Genomic DNA, 19,693 nt, shown 5'->3' with positions numbered 1-19,693 from the left:
GGAATAATCCCGGCCCGTCGAGCCGGGAAAGTTCCTTTGTTAGCACGTGTTTTGGTGGGTGTCCCGGAGGCTGGCATTCTTCCTCCAAAGCCGGCCATCTGGGCAGGCCTGGCCCCCCCCCCCCCCCCCCCCCCGCCGTGAGCTTGCTGCCCCCCAGCCTGTCTCACGGAGGACGGACCCGCCCCTCCCCCAGGCCGTCTTGATTCTGTTTCAGGTGTGTGTGGAATGGCATTCTGGGAATCCCGCTTTGGCCGGGAACCTGGAGTCTAAAGCTATCCATTCTTTCTGCTGGTCTTTGCCGAAGGCCAGGGCTGGTGGATGCGGGGACCCATCTGGTGAGGTCACGGGGGTGCCTCCGGCATCCAGCACCCAGCTCAGCGTGCAGTAGCAGGTGCTCGGGGACCCCCTGTCCTGTGAAGTGCTGAGAGAGGGAGTCACCCTGGAGTCTTGGGGCTCCATGCTTTCCAGCCGGCCCCAGAGGAGGATCCCAGGGGTGGGTGAGGAGCCAGCCAGAGGCTGCAGGGGGTGAGAAGGGAGGGGAGAGACTTGGGGGTGGTGTGGGAGAGATAACTGGGGCCGGGACAGCTAGCCGTTCCCTGTCCCTCCCGTGGCGGGCTCCACCTGGAGCTGCGTCAGGCCCCGGATGGCACGGTCAGCGTCCATTTGTATCAGAGTGACACGGGGTCACATTCTTCTAGGGCAGAGCCCGAAAGAGGCTTCATTGCCGCCACGCCCAGAGTGCGGTCTGCACACCCACGGGCGTTAGGAGGCAGTTTCTATAGCATACGGGCAAACGTTAGAAACTGTGATGTGCTCATATTTATTTAAAATTTGCGTTACTAAAATGTCCATCGCTTGGCCCGGGATACGGCTTTTCCTTTGATGGAGTGATACACGCTTAAAAACGAATCGATTCAAGCTCATGTGTTTTATTTTTTTTATTTTTTTAATTTTTTTTTCAACGTTTATTTATTTTTGGGACAGAGAGAGACAGAGCATGAACGGGGGAGGGGCAGAGAGAGAGGGAGACACAGAATCGGAAACAGGCTCCAGGCTCTGAGCCATCAGCCCAGAGCCTGATGCGGGGCTCGAACTCATGGACCGCGAGATCGTGACCTGGCTGAAGTCGGACGCTTAACTGACTGCGCCACCCAGGCGCCCCGAGCTCATGTGTTTTAAAGACGGTTATGGGTCACGTGTGGCCCCGGGGGGGGTGGGATACAGAGACAGGGCAGAAATGATAATAGTGTTGTGTCTGTCACTGTTTCCCTTCACTCCGTGATATGCCCACCCCATCCCCCGCCCGCCCCCAGATGCCGCGAGTGTTAAACAAGCTCCCCCTTTTCTGGGCAATTTCGAGGACCACCTCACCCCTCTGGAGACAGCCGGGAAGTCGTGCTCCTGTCCCCTGGGTCTATGGACCACACCCCAGGGCACCTGCCCAGCTGTGTCCACGACCCTGGCTGAGGTCCCGCCGCCGTCTCCCAGGTGGGGCCCTGGGGCTCTCCCAACGGTTTTCCAGGCTAGAGCTGATGAGCCTCGGAATATTCCTCTCCCTGCACCCAGAGGCTGGGTGGGACTTCCCAAGCGGAAGGAGGACACTGATCGTCTGGAGGCCCTCTTCTTGGAGATGCTTCCAGTCTCCACTCACCCTCCCTTCCGCCTTAGGGCCTGCACAGGGCTCTGGAGTGGCCTCGCACCGTCAGGGGTGGTGGGTTACCGGCCCCCAGTGAGCTCAGCCATGTCTGCACACTGGCCTGTTCTGGACAGTCCGTGCAAATGGGATCGTGCGTCGCGTGGCCTTTTGCGTCTGGCTTCTTTTCCCTCACAGCACGTCTTCGTGGTTCTTCCCTGTTGCGGCACGTGTTAGTGCTTTCTCCCTTTTCAGGGCCGAATAATATTCCGTCATATAGGTGTCACCGCTTGTGTTCATCCGTTCACGAGTTGCTGGACACAGGGGCTGCCTCCACCTCTTGGCCGTGGTGAGTAACACTGCGGTGGACATTCAGGTACCTACTTGGACCCGTGTTCCCGTGTCTCTTGGGCGTATCCCTCGGCGTGGAGTTGCTGGCTCGGATGGTAACCGTGTTTAATTGCTCGAAGAGCCGCCAGCCTGTTTTCCAAAGTGGCTGTACCTTCTTATGTTCCCACCAGCAGGGTTCGAAGGCTCCAGGTTCTCTGCTTCCCCAGGTTTTAATCCAACCCCCAGTCCTGTCCTTGTCTCTGGCTCCTTGGAGGCCTCTGCTCGTGAGGTCCCTATGGGTCTCGAGCAGGTTCCTGGGGGCTGGGGCCTCTGGGTCTGAGGGAGGACCCACCAAAGGTTCTGGGACCCGCTGACCCAAGGGAGTGGGCGGTGGGGGGGTCTGGAAGGAAGAGGCGTGTGCATGCTGTGTGGGCACCTGCCCGGGGTAGAGTTGGAATCAGTGCAAGGTGCTGTTTTCTGCACGACGCTGCAGTGACTTTCGAAGGCGCTGGACACGTTAAATGGCGCGAAATCACTCTGGGAGAGGTGGTTCCCTTTTCGATCCTCTTTCAACAATCCTGATTCCATCGAGGGAAAAATCTTAGTTGGCGCTGACACGTTTCATGCCTCTCCAACTTCGCTTTCCTTCTTCAGACGGTGCGCGTCTTCGGAGTAGTCCTCGGACAGACAACAGCACTGAGCCAGAACTCGGGGACTTTGGCGGGGGTGGGGGGGCGTTTGTTTTCACAATCAATCTCTATTTGTAGCAAGTGATGCTGATTTTCCACTGCCAGGGAGCCAGAAGATTTCTTTTAAAAATACGTGTATTTCTGTTAGCGAGTGGGTTTATTTAAAGACCAGGATGAAGTCGATTCCCAGAGTGGCACTCGAGAAGGTGATGGCAATGGAAGTTGGGAAAACCTTGTTCTGGAATGTAGGGCCCGATAATCACTGGTCTTGAGTGTTTCACAGAGGGAATCTCTTCCTGTCGTTTGTCCCCACCCCCCCCCCCCCCCAGCCGCCCAGTTAAGGGGCATGACTTGCCAGCTCTCAAGTTAGCGAATCTGTATGGGCTGGGAACCCCAATGGAGAGATGCTGGGTTAGAGTTCTCCAAGAAGCAGAACCAACAGGATGTGTATATATAGAGAGAGATTTATTTTAAGGAATTGGCTTACGTAGTTATGGAGGCTGGTGGGTCCAAAGTCTGCAGGGTGGGCTGGCGGGCTGGAGACCCAGGGAAAGGAGATGATGTAGTTCAAGTCCGAAGGCCGTCTACTGGCTGAATTCCTTCTTGCTTGGAGAAGGTCAGCCTTGTTCCAGTCATGCCTTTGCCTGATTGGATGAGGCCCACCCACATTAGAGAGGATAATCTGCTCTTCTCGAAGCCCACCAATGTAAATGTTAATTACACCCCAAAACACCCTCACAGAAATACGGTGGCTCAACCAAGTTGACACAGCTAAGGATCACAGCTGCTTTAGGGGAGGCAAGGCACATAGCATTATGTAAAACAGAATCCCTTTTAAATCATTCCCTTCCAGCCTTCCAAGGAGAAAGTCTCAGTTTTGTGCCAATATGCCTTCAAACTTCCCAAACACTTGTGACATCCTGTTTCAGCAAGGAGACAGCAATTTGGCTTGGGACCTGGCTTTCAGCGGCCCGGTTTCTAGCTGGCATCTAGTAACATTGTTTTGTTTCCATTGTATTTCTTTTTCCCAACACCCTTGGTTAATGGCAGGCAACGCAGACTTTCCATTTGAGTCCTGGTACAAGGCTTCCTTTTATAAAGATGTAAGCTTAGGGGCGCCTGAGTGGCTCAGTCGGTGGAGCGGCCAACTTCGGCTCAGGTCATGATCTCACAGTTCGTGGATTCGAGCCCTGCGTCGGGCTCTGGGCTGACAGCTCGGAGCCTGGAGCCCACTTCAGATTCTGTGTCTCCCTCTGCCCTCTGCTGCCTGCACTCTGTCTCTCGCGTTGTCTCAGAAATAAATACACATTAAAAAAATTTTTTTATAAAGATGTAAGCTTAGAAAGTGAGGAACTCACTAGTACCAAGGGAATGACGGGACCCACCTGAAATTCCGAAGGTGGTACCCAGGGGAAAGCGACGTAAGCATAGTGGGGCCGGTGCCCGAAACAGCCCCTCATGCTCCACGTTCCCTGAGCTGCCCGTTGCCATTTTTGACTTCTTTCCCCCCCCAGGAGACCGTGCGAGTGGTTGATTTCCATGTGGAGGGTCCCACCGGAGAGTGGTGGCAGTGGACAGGACGAGAGCACCCTGGCTCTGTGGGAAGGGCTGGCCTGGGGGCGGTGGTTCTGAGAAGCTCCTTGACCATGATAATGGTCGTGGTTGCTGGCGTGCGTCCCAGCCGCTGCTCTAAGCACTCGTGGTGTAGTATCTCCTAGAAGTCCTAGAAGGTAGGTGTGCCATCGTCATCCCCGTTTTACCAGTGGGGAAACTGAGGCACAGAGGGGTTACACTGCTAGGCTCCAGTCCAGTCAGTCTGGCGCTGTTTTCTTGCATATTTTCCCCCCGTTACCTCCTGTTCATCTTCTCCCCTCCATCCACCTCCCCGTGTTAACTCCCTTGGAGGTGCGGGCCCGGCTTTCCTGGTCTGGGGGCTCCTCGGCCAGGCTACGTTGTAGGAAGTGATTCCTGGTCCCTGACTTGGCGGCACAATGCGTATACAGAAATGCCAGCTCTTGGGGCGCCTGGGTGGCGCAGTCGGTTAAGCGTCCAACTTCAGCCAGGTCACGATCTCGCGGTCTGTGACTTCGAGCCCCGCGTCGGGCTCTGGGCTGATGGCTCAGAGCCTGGAGCCTGTTTCCGATTCTGTGTCTCCCTCTCTCTCTGTCCCTCCCCTGTTCATGCTCTGTCTCTCTCTGTCCCAAAAATAAATAAACGTTGAAAAAAAAATTAAAAAAAAAAAAAAAGAAATGCCAGCTCTTGTCACTTAGGAAAGGTGACGGGCTGTTAACGTGAATGCCTCCGATCTCCCGGGGATTACTTGAAAGTCACTAGTACAGAGTGTTCTGTGAAGGCAAAAACGTCCCCAGCCTAATGGCTGTGAGGATGGGGTGACGCCCCGAATCTGATGCCGGCTTCGGCCCCGGCTGCCTAATCCGGTTCCACCTCCCTGCCACGCTGACATGCTGCATGCCTGCAGGGGCACCAGCAGCCCTCTCTGGGCTGGGGTGTGGGTCTGCTGGGTGGCATAATGCCAAGGAGCTCCTTGGATGCCAGCAGCCGGCGGTGAGATCTTTAATTGAGGGGCTCAGGCAGCAGTCATGGGCAGAATGACAGTTACTAGGACTTCTGTGAAAGCTGCCCGAGCCACGGGCAACCTTGAGCTCTGGGGATATGATGAGCGAGACATTGTCTCTGCCCCTTGAGGACCGAATCTGATAAAGCAGTGTTTCCAATGTAGCAGTTAGCTTCTGCTGTGTAACAAACCACTATGAAACGTAGTGGCATAAAACGGAAACTGTTCACGGGGAAACCTCGCTTCACGAGCGCAGATCGTTGCGGAAACGTGCTTGTCGTCCAAAGCGCTCGCGTACCAAGGTGAATTTCGGGAACGTTGGCTCGTTTATCAAGTTGAAATTTATTAGAAATGTTTGCTTGTCTTGCGGAACACTCGCCGAACACGTGCCTCGCAATCCAAGATTGTACCGGGTTTAGTTCCTGATTCTGCAGGTGGGTGGTGTGGGCTGGGCTCGGCTGGGCGCTCTCTTGGGTCTGTGGTCAGCTGGTGGGTCAGCTGGGGGCTGGCTGGTCGAGCGTGGTCTTTGCCGGAAAGGCTGATCTCTGCCCCGTGCAGTCTCCTGCCCTCCAGCTTGTTCATGTGGTAGCTGAGCAGAGAGAGAGAGAGGAAGTGCGTGAGGTCTCGGGAGGCCCCGCTCCGCACTGGCACTGCGTCCCTTCCACTGCCTTTTCTTGATAGAAGAAATCACAGGGGCAGCCAGGGTTCAGTGGGTGGGGAAATAGATTCCACCTCTTAAAGGGAGGAGACGAGTTGCAAAAATTTTGTTAAAATCGTGTGTGCTTCTGAACATGAGGGATGTTGGTTTGCCTTTTTATATTCTTGTGATGTCTTGCCTGGTTTTGGAATCGGGGTAATTCAGGCCTCCAAGGATGAGTGTGTGTGTCGGGGGGGGGGGGATGTCGGAGGTGGGGGGGGCGGGTTCCCTCTTCTTTGGTTTCATTCGGTCGGTGTTATCCTTTCTTGAGTGTTTGGCAGAATTCACGAAGGAAGCCATCTAGGCCTGGAGTTTTATCTTTGGGAAGGGGCTCCAGGCCCTTGATAAATATTTCTTCTTCCTTCTGTTAGCAAACTTGAAAAGAAAAGTCTAGGTCCGTTTCTTTTTCTTAGCTGTTCAGCTCCTTGAACTCTGTCTCGTTCAGTCATTCCCTCCGTACCTATTTACTGAGCACCATTGACAAAGCAGGCACTGTTCTAAGTGCTGGGAGGGCCGTCTGCACCACACAGAGGGTCCCTGACGCCGTCACGGAGGAGAGCGAGAACGCCCAGGTAATCAGGTGCATTGTGGCATCAGGCTGCGGCAGGTGCCGTGGGAGAAAGATAAAGAAGGGCTGTAATGTACGTCACTAAGATTGTCCTCAGCAAGTTTGCCTGTCTTTTTTTTAACGTCTATTTTATTTTTGAGAGAGAGCAAGAGCATGAGCAGGGAAGGGGCAGAGAGAGAGGGAGACAGAGAATCCGAAGCAGGCTCCAGGCTCTGAGCCATCAGCACAGAGCCCGACACGGGGATCGAACCCATGAACCGCGAGGTCATGACCTGAGCTGAAGTCGGACGCTTAACCGACTGAGCCACCCAGGCACCCGGACGCCTTCTTTTCTAAGGTCTCCTCTCTCAGCTTGTTTCTGGGTCCCACCGTCCGTTCTTGGTTTTCTCCCCACCCTGTGCTCACCACCCCCTCCTCCTCCGTCCCCTCTCCTGGCCCAGTGCTTTCTCCACGTGGGCTCCGTGTCCCACCTGCCCACCCACCACACCGGTGGGTTCTGCTAGGTGCTCCTGTTCTCTCCTGAGTGAAGGTCCCACCCGTATTCCCACTGCCCGGCCACGTGTCCACATCGTTCCCAGACTTGGCTAAACGTGCTGGGCCATTGCCCTCGCCCTACAAACGTGCTCCTCCCGCTCTGACCCGCGTGCATCAGCATGCTCAAGCTGGGGGCCCCCAACCCCTCAGCCGGTGCCAGGCTTGGTGACTCTGCTTCTGAGAAGTTCTCGCTGGTGCCTCCAGCCTCAGCTGGTGCTCACTGGCCTGTTGCTGCCTTGGTACAGACCCTTGTTCCCTACCAGGGATCTACCCCAAAGGTGTCAGCCCTTGGCCTGCTTCTAACCCACCCTCTGACTTCCAGAGGCATATCTTGGTACTTTCCTCCTTAAGGGGCGCCTGGGTGGCTCAGTCCCTTAAGCGTCCGACTTGGGCTCAGGTCATGATCTCGCAGTTCGCGAGTTCGAGCCCCGCGTTGCGCTCTGTGCTGACAGCTCGGAGCCTAGAGCCTGCTTCGGATTCTGTGTCTCCCTCTCTCTGCCCCTCCCCTGCTCATGCTCTGTCGCTGTCTCTCTTTCAAAAAATAAACATTAAAAAAAAAAGTAAAAAAAAAACCAGTCTTCCTCACTTCCTGCCTTACTCATTTGTGTATCACCAGGGCCTGGTTTATGGGGGGCGCTCAGTAAACGCTCATTTACTCAGGAGCAGGGGACGCCTGGGTGGCTCAGTCAGTTAAGTGTTGGAGTTCGAGTCCCGTGTCGGGCTCTGTCCTGAGAGCTCAGAGCCTGGAGCCTGTTTCAGATTCTGTGTCTCCCTCTCTCTCTGCCCCTTCCCCTTCTTTTGCTCTGTCTCTCTCTGGAAAATAAATAAACATTAAAACAATTTTTTTAAAAAACAAACAACTAAATAAAAGCAGTGAGCAGTAGGCTAGACTCTGAGCCTGCTTCTGCCACCTGCTAATTTGATGGTATGAACAAATCCTCTCATTTTGACTTCTAGCCAGCAAAGGGGATCCTAGCCCTTGCCCATCCGTGTGACGGGGCTGTCACCTCCCTGACAAAAGGAAAAGGAAATTCAGATTTAGGGTGGGCAACGTTGTAGTTTCTCTAGTGCTGGGTTGCCTGGGTTCAAGTCCCAGACCCAGCCTTTACTGGCTGTGTGACCCTGGGGACGTCGCTTCACTTCTCTGAGCCTTTCCTTCGCCTCTAAAAGGAGGCTAATTGTAGCACCTACGTCATGGTGTTTTGTGACAAATGAGTGAGAGCCCAGAACAGTGCCTAGCACACGGTAGGCACCGAATGTCGCCTGCCACCATTGTTGACGTCGGACTGAGAGACTCAGGCCTGCGCAGGCAGGATCGTCCTCGGCGGCTTCCTCCCTGGAGCACCGCCGAATCCCCGTGTCCTGTGTGTGGCCGTGTCTGCCCCAAGCCCAGTGCTGGCTCCGTGCCCGGAAGCCCCAGCCGCGGTGAGAGCAAAGCCGGGCCGCCCAGGGCAAAGGGGCTTCTGCCAGCGTCAGGGCATCTCGGACGCCTGGATATTCCAGTGTGGCTGGTGTCCAGATACCAGGGCGGGAGGCCGAGCTGACCTCTGCCTTCCTGCAAATGGAGGCCAAAGCCACCATCCCCTCTGAGTGCCGCGGGTGCTGGGAGGGGCCTGGGCTCCAGCCAGCCGGCCCGCCAGCTCCGGCGCGGGCCTCGGAGCCCCTGTGACGGCACAGCGTCCCCCGGGGTTCAGTGCCCAGAGCGTCCTGGGCCTGTCCAGCCCGGGCTGTGGGTGGAGCGCTTCGGGGCCGAGGGAACCCCCCCCCACCCCCCCCCACCCCCACCCCCCCCCCCCCCCCCCGCCCCGGACCTCCAGACGCCAAGCAGCCCAGGTCTGTTTTGAAAAGCTCCACACCTCAGGGCTGACCTCCTGCCCACAGTTCCTGGAACGGCGCCAACTCAGGCTGAGAACAGGCCTTGGTTTAAATTGTAGGAAGGACTCCGGGGGTGGGCTGAGTGGTCGTCTCAGCAGCGCGCCCTGTCCCCACGGGAAGCTGGCCGGCTCTCTCTCTTGCTCCCCGGCACGTAAGGGAGCACATGCCAAAGCCACTTCCTTTTAGGGGCTGCAGGGGTGGGGGTGGGGGTGTCTCTCTAGGAAGGGGAGGAGAGGAGGGACCTTAACCTTCTTTTCACCTGTAAGGCCTTATGGTGATGTCCCAGCATCAGCAGCAAGCCAAATGGTGCTTCTGGCAGAGGGAGGGCCAGTGAGTCACCAGCAGGACTTTGTCCCCACCCAGGGTTAGACGTGCAGTGCGTGAACACACACACACACACACTTCAAGCAAACATCCGACCAAGGCAAAAGCAGGACAGCATTTCTACTAAAGAGCCAGTGAGGAGCTACCAGTCCTCGGTGTGTCCTGTTTGTTGTCTGAGGTCTGGCTGGGCATTTCTGGGAGCGCCGTCCCTCATCCCGTCGGCCATCAGAACTTAAAACTCCCTGAGCCGCCAATCCTCCTTCGTGTGCCCGGAATCTCCATAGCCCGCCCCCTCCCCCACACTGGCTCTGGTTCTGACGCCCGGAGGATGCTGGCGCCCCCGAAAGCCATTTGCTGCTCTTCCTACCCCGGTTACTGATTCTTTCTCTTGCAAATAATTCTTTTGACTCTGCAGTTCTAATACCCTGGGTTGTCTGTTATTTTATGTGATTATTTTGGTGGGTATTTTATAGCACAGAGAGCATTTAGGCCGTCAATCTGGAGATACTTTAGCGTGGTTCCTACTGTGCACCAAAATCAAGGCTGTAGAGTGTCTGTGGGACCCACCTGAGTTTCTGGGTGGAAAGGGGGTGCATTGGGATACATTTTGAAAACAGGACTGAGTCCGTGTAGTGTCTGGGTGAGTGTTTTTAGTGATCAACGAGAAGCCTTATCCAAAATCCAGACCAGTCTCCAAGTAGATCAATAAAGACAGCGTTCGATTCAGTGGGGCCAGTGAGTGAGCCAATAGGATCAAAAATGCCAGAAACACTTTTTTTTTTTATGTTTATTTTTGGGAGAGAGAGGGACAGAGCATGAGTGGGGGAGGGGCAGAGAGAGACGGAGACCTAGAATCCAAAGCAGGCTCCAGGCTCCAAGCTGTCACCACAGAGCCCCACACAGGGCTGGAACTGAGGAATGGCGAGATCATGACCTGAGCCGAAGTCGGACGCTTAACCAACTGAGCCATCCAGGCGCCCCTAAAGTGTATTTCTGGTTTTTTTTTTTTAAGTTTTATTTATTTATTTTGAGAGAGAGAGAGAGAGAGAGAGCAAGCACACAGGGGAGGAGCAGAGAGACAGGGAGAGAGAATCCCAAGCAGGCTCCACACTGTCAGTGCTGAGCCCAAGGTGGGGCTCGATCCCATGACCTTGGGTTTGTGACCTGAGCTGAAATCAAGAGTCAGACGCTGAACTGACTGAGCCACCCAGGCGCCCCTAGAACGTATTTCTTAATCAGACCCTCTCTAATAAGCCCCGTCCTATCCCAGCCGTAGCTCATGGGCCTATGCAGAGACATGCTGCCTCCCCAGATTCCGCCCGTCTGCTGCAAAGATTGAAGGAAGTCCCACTAAAGGTCAAGGATGCAGGGATGGCTTGACGCTTCCTGAGCCCTGTCACCTGATGTTAACTAGGCTGCTGTGTGATTTCCATTAGGCCCTAACCACGTGAGCGGGGAGGAGGGCAGCAGAAAATGTCCTGGAGCCCAAGGTGGAAAATAGGGGGTTGGAGTCCCAGCTCTGCCCAACTTTGGCAAATCACCTGCAGCCTTTGTGAGCCTCAGTCTTTCATCTGTAAAGTGGGGATAATGATACCTTGCCCTGCCGGCTTCACAGGGCTGACATGAAGGTCCAACACAAGACACGCCGTGTAAACTGCAGCTCGACCTTTAATCATGAAGAATCACGTGGGTGACCCCTCGGCGCACCCTCTCCCCGGGACCTGCTGGACCTCCTCCCTGTCTTGGGGGCACGCGTGCATTCCTATGCGCTGTCGCGGTCAGGGGCAAGTTCGCTAGTCCTCCCTGAAGAATGCCCGTCTTTCTTGTCATGTGGCAACAGCAGCTGGCAGAGGGCAGAGGAGGCCGGGGCTGGGAGAGAGGGCCTGGCTGGGTCGAATACCCCACGAGGGACGTCTCACCACGGGCTCGTAACTGTAACAGTGTTCTGCAATATAAGACTCGGAATGGTAAACATTTGGCGAGAACTAAAGACAACAGACAGAGCCCCCCGAGGGGTGGAAGAGGCAACTAGTAACGCCAAGGAAAAGAAGGGTTCTTCAAGGGAAAAAAAATGCAATCAAAGCACACTGTTTGTCTCTGTAGTTGACAACAGCTACGTGGTCAAAAGGTCAAGGTTGATGATTGGCGTATGGCAAGACTGTATGGAGACGGAGAGAGTGGGCAGGTGGGGGGCGACGGTGGTAAAGAGACTCTCCCCTGGGCAGGAAGCCGATGTTTACAGTAGATGAATCAGGCGGGGAGGCTCCTGGCTTGACTCGGTCCGTGGAGCCCAAGACTCTTATCTCGGGGCCGGTGAGTTCAAGCCCCCAGGTTGGGTGCAGAGATTACTTAAAAACTAAAATCTTTAAAAAATCCCAAAAAACAAATACAGTAGGTGAATCAGGAAATAGAAGTGCATATGGAAACATGGAACCCTGGGGAAAAACACAGCTGAAAGGGGTTAAAAGTGATTGCTTCCGGAGACCGGGAGCAGGGCAGGGCAGAGGCTGTGGCTTTTCATCACACGCCTTTGATCCTATTATCTTTTGTGTGTGTGGTTTTTTTTCCTTGTCATCACCTGTATTATATAGATCAAAACATATTTTTTGAGAAGTTCTGCAAGTGCTAAGACTTTGATTTCTAGACTGGGACTTGAAAAGCTCACCCATACAGCCTCCCACCTTTCGGAGCGTCCCGAGCAGTGGCTGGAGAATCCACCAAAGGGAAGTGCGCCGTGGCCTGCCCTCCTGCCTGGTGAAAGCCATGCTGGCACTTGGCAGAGGCTACTGGAAAATGCTTTGTGGACATTGGAAACCTGTCTCCCATCCTCCCAGGGGTCTCCCACTGAGCTCACAAGGGCACCTGGAGTGGGGGCCAGGACACCCTCCAGACCTGACCTTGCTCCTGCTTCCCTGTGGGATCGGAACAAGCCGTGGCCTCCGTTCCTGGCCTCGGTTCCTGCCTCTGGGCGACCAGGGCTTTGAGTTTTCTGAGAACATTCATAGTTACGCATTTTTAGAGCTACAAACGATAGCAGATAGCTTTCCGTGCACCGGGCACAGCCATAAACAGATAGACAATAGATAGATAGATAATAAACAAGTGAACAAAATGAGGTACCCTGAGGCTGTGAAAGTCCTCGGAAGAAAATGAACCGGGGGACAGGATAGATAGAGGGGGCGTAGGTGCTCATGGGGTGATCTGGGAGCTTCTCTGAGGATGGGCTGTGGGAATTGAGACCTAGACAATGCGAAGGAGAGCCAGCTGAGGGTAGAAAGGAGGGTGTCCTCCAGGGAACTCTCCTCCAGAAAAATGAGACCAGGCCAGCCCGCTAGAGCACTGAAGGCCTCAAGAATAGGGAAAGCAAGAGGCATCGGCATTCAGTAGGGCATTTTTTGGAGGGAAGATAAATCTCTGTGAATGGCAAGGATAAATTCAGTGCCACCTTGGGTTTGGTGGGCTGGCCTTCATGCAGCCCCCAGCCCCGGGGGGTTTGTCTGTCCTTCAGTATCTCCAGAGAGGGTGCACGGAGACCCCGTGCTGGGGTGAAAGATGGGTGCGTGTCACGAGGAGAGCACCGCTGGGAAGGGAGGGCCCAGGGGATGCCAGAGGCTGGTCTGTGCTGGCCAGAATTACACTCCCCGGGGAACTAAGGGTGGTAATAAGTCAAAGACGTGGCATCGAGGCTTCTGCGCCCACACGGGACTCTGCACAGCTGTGGGTCCAGTAGGTCAACTTTGAAGATGGAGTATGGCACAGCACTAAGTGTCCAGTATGGTCAACTGAGCAAAAAAAATTAACAGTAAAATCCACTACCTGCACGTACCCTTTGACGCAGCACCCCCACTTCTAGGACTCCGCGGAGAGCAGCGTAAGGGGGCGCCCGGCTGGCTCAGTTGGTGGAGACTGCACCCCTGCATCTCAGGGTTGTGAGTGCGAGCCCCAGGCCGGGTGTAGAGATCGCTTAAAAATAAAATATTAAAAGGAAATAAGTGTAAGGATATCCCTGGGCAGTCCGGCGTGCAATAGCAGGACATCTGGAAAGGACCTCAATGGCCATCAGCAAGGAACCAGTTGAGCAGACTGGCTTCAGCCACACAGTCCAACACCAGGCGGCCATGCCAACGACGAAGTGGAATCCTGCGCGCCCGAAGAGAATGATTACTGGTGGGGAAACTAGGCTGGAGAATGGGCTCCCGACTCCACACCCGGCTCCCCCTTCGGTGAAGGGAAAGTGGGGCTCGAGGGGAGCAGACACTCCCGCTCCCCTGGGTAGGGAGGAGGTGTGCGGCAGAGCAAAGCACCGCGCAGCGCGCCCTGAGCTCCACCAATCCGGAAGGTGGGCGCTGGATGCCCCCTCCAATCAGGAGCGGAAGAGCAGGTGAGGGGCGGAGCAGGAGGCCGGAAGTGTCACCCAGGTGCAACTCCCTCCACACGGAAACCGGAAGAGTGTGGAATAAGTGTTCCCACATAACTATTTCTGGAAGGACACAGAGGAAACTGGGAAGAGGGGTTCCCTGAAGGAGAGGAAGTAGGAGCCTGGCCTCAGAGATAGTGGTAAAGGGACCCTTGACGTAAAGGTGCAGGAGTGAAGGGCCCTTCTTTAAAGGTTTCTGGGATCTCTCCTACTTATAAATGGTTTCTTCCAAAGCCTGTGGTGAGGTCACTTGCCGTGTGTCAGGTCCACAAGTTCTTTTTGTCCCATTTTGCTTTTATGGGAGATCGAGACATCATCGTGGGGGAGCACTAAGTAGGTTGCATTTACTTCTCTATTCCCGAATTTTCCTGGACACCTAACAGTTCAAACCAATCTGTAGCCACCCTTGTTTGCCCCTAGATCTTTGTCTTACACTGGACTCAAGACATTTTGTAAAAACCTATCGTCTCCTCTGCGGGAGCTCCTTCATAATGTCTGGAATTCCAACCGAACTCACTCCCAAGTGTTAAAGCAGTGCCTTCCAGACATTAGGCGTTCTAGAACCACCCTCAGGCTTTTTGCTAACACTGAAGACCTCCCGTCCTTTTATTTACATATTTTTCTTAAATGATTCACTTTTCAAACTTCAGATTTGTTTTGGGGCGCCTGGGTGGCTCAGTCAGTTAAGCTTCTGACTCTGGGGATGGGCTCAGGTCACCATCTCACAGCCCATGGGATAAAACCCTGCCTCAGGCTCCATGCTGATGGTGCGGAGCCTGCTTGAGGTTCTCTCTTTCTCCCTCTCTGCTTCTCTCTCTCTCTCTCCCTGTCTCTCAAAATAAACTTTTTTTTTAAAAAAACTTCAAATTTGTTTTAAAAGGATATTTCATATTACTACTGTAAGTAGTGTTACTTATGAAAAGAACCTTTTAAATTCTTAAATTCTGGCTACACTCTATGACCTACCCAAAGTTCTGCTTATTCTTTTTGTAAAAAAAAAAAAAAAAAGGCAAGTGTTTGAGACAGGCTAACACCGAACTGGCTCTTTTTCCTTGGTGGACTCAGAAGGATTGGAGTGGGGACTTTCTTCGTGGTTCAGTGTTATTTAATGCCCTATCAATCAACGTATCAACCCAAGCCATGCCCTATAGCATTTGAATTCCACACTTCGGAGAAACCAGAGTTAGAGCCTTTCTCCCCTCTTCTGGAAAGTTTTAGTTATGTGTCCATATGCTTTTGTGTCATCTGAACTGGATAATATATTAAGTCCATTATCCCCTGGCATTTATGGCCCTGCCTGATTAGGTTGGCTTTCTGGTAAGGGTCAGAAACACATCTGTTTGGAGGCAGCCTACGATGGCGGCTAAAAATGATGCAGGCGTAAACAAAGGAGTATTTGTCCTTTTAACAAGAATTGGAAGAATTTCTGAGCTGGTTCACGGATTCTTCCCGAGCGATGATGCGCAGAATCGCCGCTGGGACCGCGCAGGCCGAACTCTGGGGCCGCGGCTCCTGGCTCATTGTTAGGGAGTCCTAGGTCTTGGGGAGTCCCCCCGTGTGAGCCCACGAGCCTCTGCCCCCCATGAGGGAATGATGAGTCCCGTGAGTGAGAGAGCATGGTCAGAAAAGACAGGCTCCCGGGGACGAATGCCTTTGGTGCTTTTGAGCAGCTCTCCAGTGTCACTTTCATCCACTTGCTACAACCCTAGCTCTTCGGCAAGAGTTCCAATTTCACTTTGCTGTCGCTTCCTATGGCGGAGTATGCAGACTGTCCAGCCAGAGTAAAAAGTTTAGCCTGAGATCTCAGTGGCTTAACATCCAAAGGCTTCTTCGTCAATCACAGTATCTGTCCAGAGCGTGAGGCTTCAACGAGTGGTGGCTGCACCATCCCGGCCACTTCATGGGGGAGGGATGTGGGAGGACGCACACCTCCTCTTCAGCCGGGAAATGCGCGCCAGGGTTGCTTACAGCCCATTGGCCAGAGTTAGTCACAAGGCTCCAACCTAACTGCAAAGGAGGCTGGGAAATGTAGTCCTGTCAGGCCCAGAGGAAAATGAATCCGTCGCAGCTGTCTACCATCCACCATGTTTCCATTTTGTGGTTAGATGTCGTTCACATAGGGATGGATGTTAAGAGGAGGGGTGTTTGGGGATTAATTTTATAAATGGTCAGATCGTTAGGAAATATGTTCGCGTTGGGATCACTTTGGCTCTGTTAAGCACCATTGCTGTGATCATGAATACCTCCAGCTTCCTCCAGACCTCTAGCTTCCTGGGAGCTGTGAGCCTCCCAGGGCATTCCCACCATTGCCTGGTGGGTGGGGGATCAGGGAACAGCATTTTGGCACACATAGAGCCACTCGTTCCTGCCCCAGCGCCCATAGTGTGCTGCTTTGAAGAGGTGCGTGCTTTTCTGATTAGCGATTTTAATCTGTCCTCACCCGTCTTCCTCCACAAGCGATATTTGGCATTTGGATGCAACACGGATCAGCTCCTCATGCCAGACTTAAGTCTATACAGGGAAGGAAAGATGAGAGAAGAGCTGGGTTTTTTTTTTTTTTTTTTTTTAACTTTTTAATGTTTATTTATTTTTGAGAGAGAGAGAGAGCACAGGCAGGGGAGGGGCGAAGAGAGAGGGAGACACAGAATCCGAAGCAGGCTCTGGGCTCTGAGCTGTCAGCACAGAGCCCGACGCAGGGCTCAAACTCACAAACCGCGAGATCATGACCTGAGCCGAAGGCAGACACTTAACCTAGTGAGCCAGCCAGGCACCCTGAGAAGAGCTGTTTTTGATTTGGTAAAACCCCCACTAAAAACTGCCTATTTTTTGCTTAATTTTGCTCTGCCATTGACACGTGTATTTCTCTCTCTCTCTCTCGCCCCCTTTAGCATCTCTCTCTCTTTCTCTGGACTTTAAACGCAACCCCTCGCCCCACCGTGCCCTGTGAAAATGTTGGTGCTCCTGGCTTTCATCATCGTCTTCCACATCACCTCTGCAGCGTTGCTGTTCATCGCCACCATTGACAATGTAAGTTCCCTTTCTTTCTGACCATCCCAGAGCCCCCGGATCCTACAGTCTGTAGAAGCAGGATTGAGAACTTGCCCAAGGCGATTAGGATACGGGCTTGTCCTCCCCCATGAGACATGCCCCTCTCAGCTCAGGCCTCGGGACTCGGCCAAGTGTGGAGGTTCAGAGCATCTCATGGTTAGGTCTGGGTGCACAGGCACCTGGATCTTCTTGTCCCTGATCCCCCCACATGCCTGGTGTGATGCCTTGGGCGTAGGAAGCTCTTTCCTTGAATTCGCTTGAATTCATCCCTCCTCTGGGTAAATTTCTTAACCTCCACACTGTGCCATTCCGGGGCCGGACCATTCTTTGCTGTGGGGCCGTCCTGTGTCATGTAGGGTACTTAGCAGTATCTTTGGTCTCCACCCACTAGATGCCATTTTGTGACAACCAAAAACGTCCTCGGACATTGCCAAATGTCTCCAGGCGGGCAAAACCACCCTCAGTGGAGGCCCACTGCCCTAGATCCCCCAGGTGACCCATCCCAGGTGATTTCTGCCCCTCCTGCCTTTAACACCTTACAAGTCAGGAACCCTGTTGCTAGACCCCCCCAGTCATGCCTTCCCTGGCAGAGCTCACGCTTGGAACTTTCCTGCTGCCCGTGCTCCCGGAAACATTGAACTCTTACTTTCATATCCAACCTGCGGCCGTATAGCAGGGATGCATTTGAGAAACCACCCATCAGTAAAGACTAATAGGTCTCCTAGCAGGAAATGAAGCTTGGTACCAGAGGTCCTCCTGGCCTGCACTTAGCCCCATGGGCCTGGCTTCAATCCTGATCATTTCAAACTCAGAAGCATTTAGAGTCAGAAACACAGCTCAGCAAGCCACGGGTGCGCCTTCCGCGTGGCCACCGATGCTGCCGACGTCGAGGACTCCTGTTGATTGATCATCATATAGGAACATAGATTATCACACCGCCTGCCCCTTAGCGCTCACCCTGGCCAGGTCCTGCACTAGGCCCTTATACATGCACCCACCCATTTGGTCCTCACCTCAAGCCTCGAGACGGGTCCTCTTCTGACACGGTTTTATGATGAGGGAGCTGGGCCTCCGGGCAGTTGGACACCTGTGCTCAGCTCACCTGCAGTCAGTGGCGGGACCGGGATTGGAGCCCTTCCTGACCCTGGATCCTGGAAGGGAGGTGATTGCAGTGATCAGTCTGGGTTCCAGAAGGGTCTCGAGGAGTTGCCCTGCGGGGCCAGGGCAGAGATCACAGTGATGCTGTGGCTTAAAGGGTTCGGGCCTCTGTGACATAAATGGTAGTGAGTGTTCTTTTAGAATCCCCTTTCTCTGTGCTTTGCAACTTCCCCTTTGAGATCCTGAAAGGATCGCAGACGTCATGAGAGGGATAGACAGACATGAAGGGCAGAAGAGTCCTCAGCCACAGCACCAGCTAGTCCTTTGGGGCACCGTGGGTATTTGTAGTGCCCTCGCACTTACCAAGAAGACACGGACAGGCTTTTTTTGGCCAGTTGGTAAGTCACGGTGTTCATTATGAGTTAGGAATTACTCTTGGCATGTAGCTGGCACATGGGAGCTCGGTGAATGTTTGATGACTGGACAGATAGGAGAGGGGGGATTCCAGTCTTTGGATGGATAGAAGACAGAAGAAGGGCCCACTGGGGGCGGGGAGCTGTAGAAGGCACAGAGAGGAAGAGAGCATTTGGGCCGAAAGCAGAATTTGGCCTGCTCGTCTCCTCCACAACAGCTTTTGCCCCTGGATTTCAGCCTTTCTGGCTGCCCCCTGACGTCGCCCCTGTAGTTCATGTGGATTTGCCCCTATGAGCTCTTGTTATTGCCACATGAGCCTCATTCGCTGCTGAAAAGCAGCCCAAGAGCACGGACCTTGCTTGGGAGCCTGTCGGACGTGCAGAATCCCAGCCCCACCCCAGAACTCTCAAATCAGAATCTGCAGTTTTCTAATTTTTTTTAAACCTTTACTTATTTTTTCGAGAGAAAGACAGAACGTGAGCACAGGAGGGACACAGAGAGAGGGAGACCCAAAATCCGAAGCAGGCTCCAGGCTCTGAGCTGTCAGCACGGAGCCAGACGGGCTGGAACCCACGAACTGTGAGATCATGACCTGAGCCGAAGTCGGACACTCAACCCACTGAGCCACTCAGGCGTCCCCAGAATCTGCATTTTAACTCGATTCCCAGGGGCCCCACATGCACCCTGCAGACTGAGAAGCGCTGGTCCCGTCCCGAATATTTATTTCCCGCTGTGCCTTGCACCTGGGTAGAAGTCAATGCTTTCGTGATTAACCGACCACCCTCCCCTGTGTTTCTGCTTTGTGTTCCAGGCCTGGTGGGTAGGAGAAGAGTTTTTTGCAGACGTCTGGAGAGTGTGCGTCAACAACACAAATTGTACAGAAATCGATGCCAGCTATAAGGGTGAGTGCGAAGCCGATACAGAAACACCGAGCGAGAAAGCAACGCTCAGGCGGAGGGCTCCCCTGTTCGCTGCTTTCATACCCCCTCCTGCGCTCTTGGGGTACTTGGAAGGGGCTGGCCCAGTGCTCCGTGCAGGCCGGAAACAGGAGGGGTGTGCAGAAACCAGCTAAGCCGCCTCCCCTCCGCCGCCCTGGTTCTTGGCCCATCAGAGCTTCTGTTTCTCGCGAGGTGTCAGGCCACTTTTCCCGGTTTGGGCACAGCCACCTTCTCCCCTGTCCTCACAAGGCGGAGAGCAGAGAGCCCAGAGCCCAGCAAGCTGCCAGGTGTCTTCAGGAGGGCATCCTGCTCACGAGGGCTCCGCCCTTACGGCCCGATTCCCTCCTAGAGGTCCCACGTCCGAACGCCATCCCATCGGGGGTTAGGATTTCAATAGAGGAGTTTGGAGGAGGCATAGTCAGCCCACAGCAGCCCCAAATTGCACCATCCCTGGTTCACCCCGAACCGTGAGATCGTGACCTGAGCCGAAGTCAGACGCTCAACCAACTGAGCCACCCAGGTGCCCCCTGGATTTTTATGCTTCATGGAGCTG

General features: G+C 54.1%; 1 protein-coding gene and 1 long non-coding RNA gene across 3 annotated transcripts in view; one reads left to right on the top strand and one right to left on the bottom strand.

Moving 5' to 3' along the window:
- EMP2 (epithelial membrane protein 2) overlaps positions 1 to 19,693 on the top strand; it is a 33,045-nt gene that overhangs the window by 7,060 nt on the left and 6,292 nt on the right. For both annotated transcript variants that reach the window (XM_027043269.2, XM_053213790.1), the window contains exons 2-3: positions 16,531 to 16,669; positions 19,014 to 19,104. In XM_027043269.2, the coding sequence (XP_026899070.1) occupies positions 16,592 to 16,669; positions 19,014 to 19,104 (169 nt within the window). In that variant the 5' untranslated portion in view covers positions 16,531 to 16,591. The remainder of the gene's footprint in view (positions 1 to 16,530; positions 16,670 to 19,013; positions 19,105 to 19,693) is intronic.
- LOC113594861 (uncharacterized) lies at positions 10,261 to 16,085 on the bottom strand. Its single transcript, XR_003415319.2, has 2 exons — positions 13,052 to 16,085; positions 10,261 to 11,170 (listed from the first exon to the last, which is right to left on the bottom strand). It is a non-coding gene; the product is annotated as an uncharacterized LOC113594861 (long non-coding RNA).

The sequence above is a fragment of the Acinonyx jubatus genome, chromosome E3 (assembly GCF_027475565.1).
Source record: "Acinonyx jubatus isolate Ajub_Pintada_27869175 chromosome E3, VMU_Ajub_asm_v1.0, whole genome shotgun sequence".
Taxonomy (NCBI): domain Eukaryota; kingdom Metazoa; phylum Chordata; class Mammalia; order Carnivora; family Felidae; genus Acinonyx; species Acinonyx jubatus.
The sequence above is the reverse complement of the archived record's forward strand: the minus strand, read 5'-3'. Positions and strand labels throughout refer to the sequence as shown.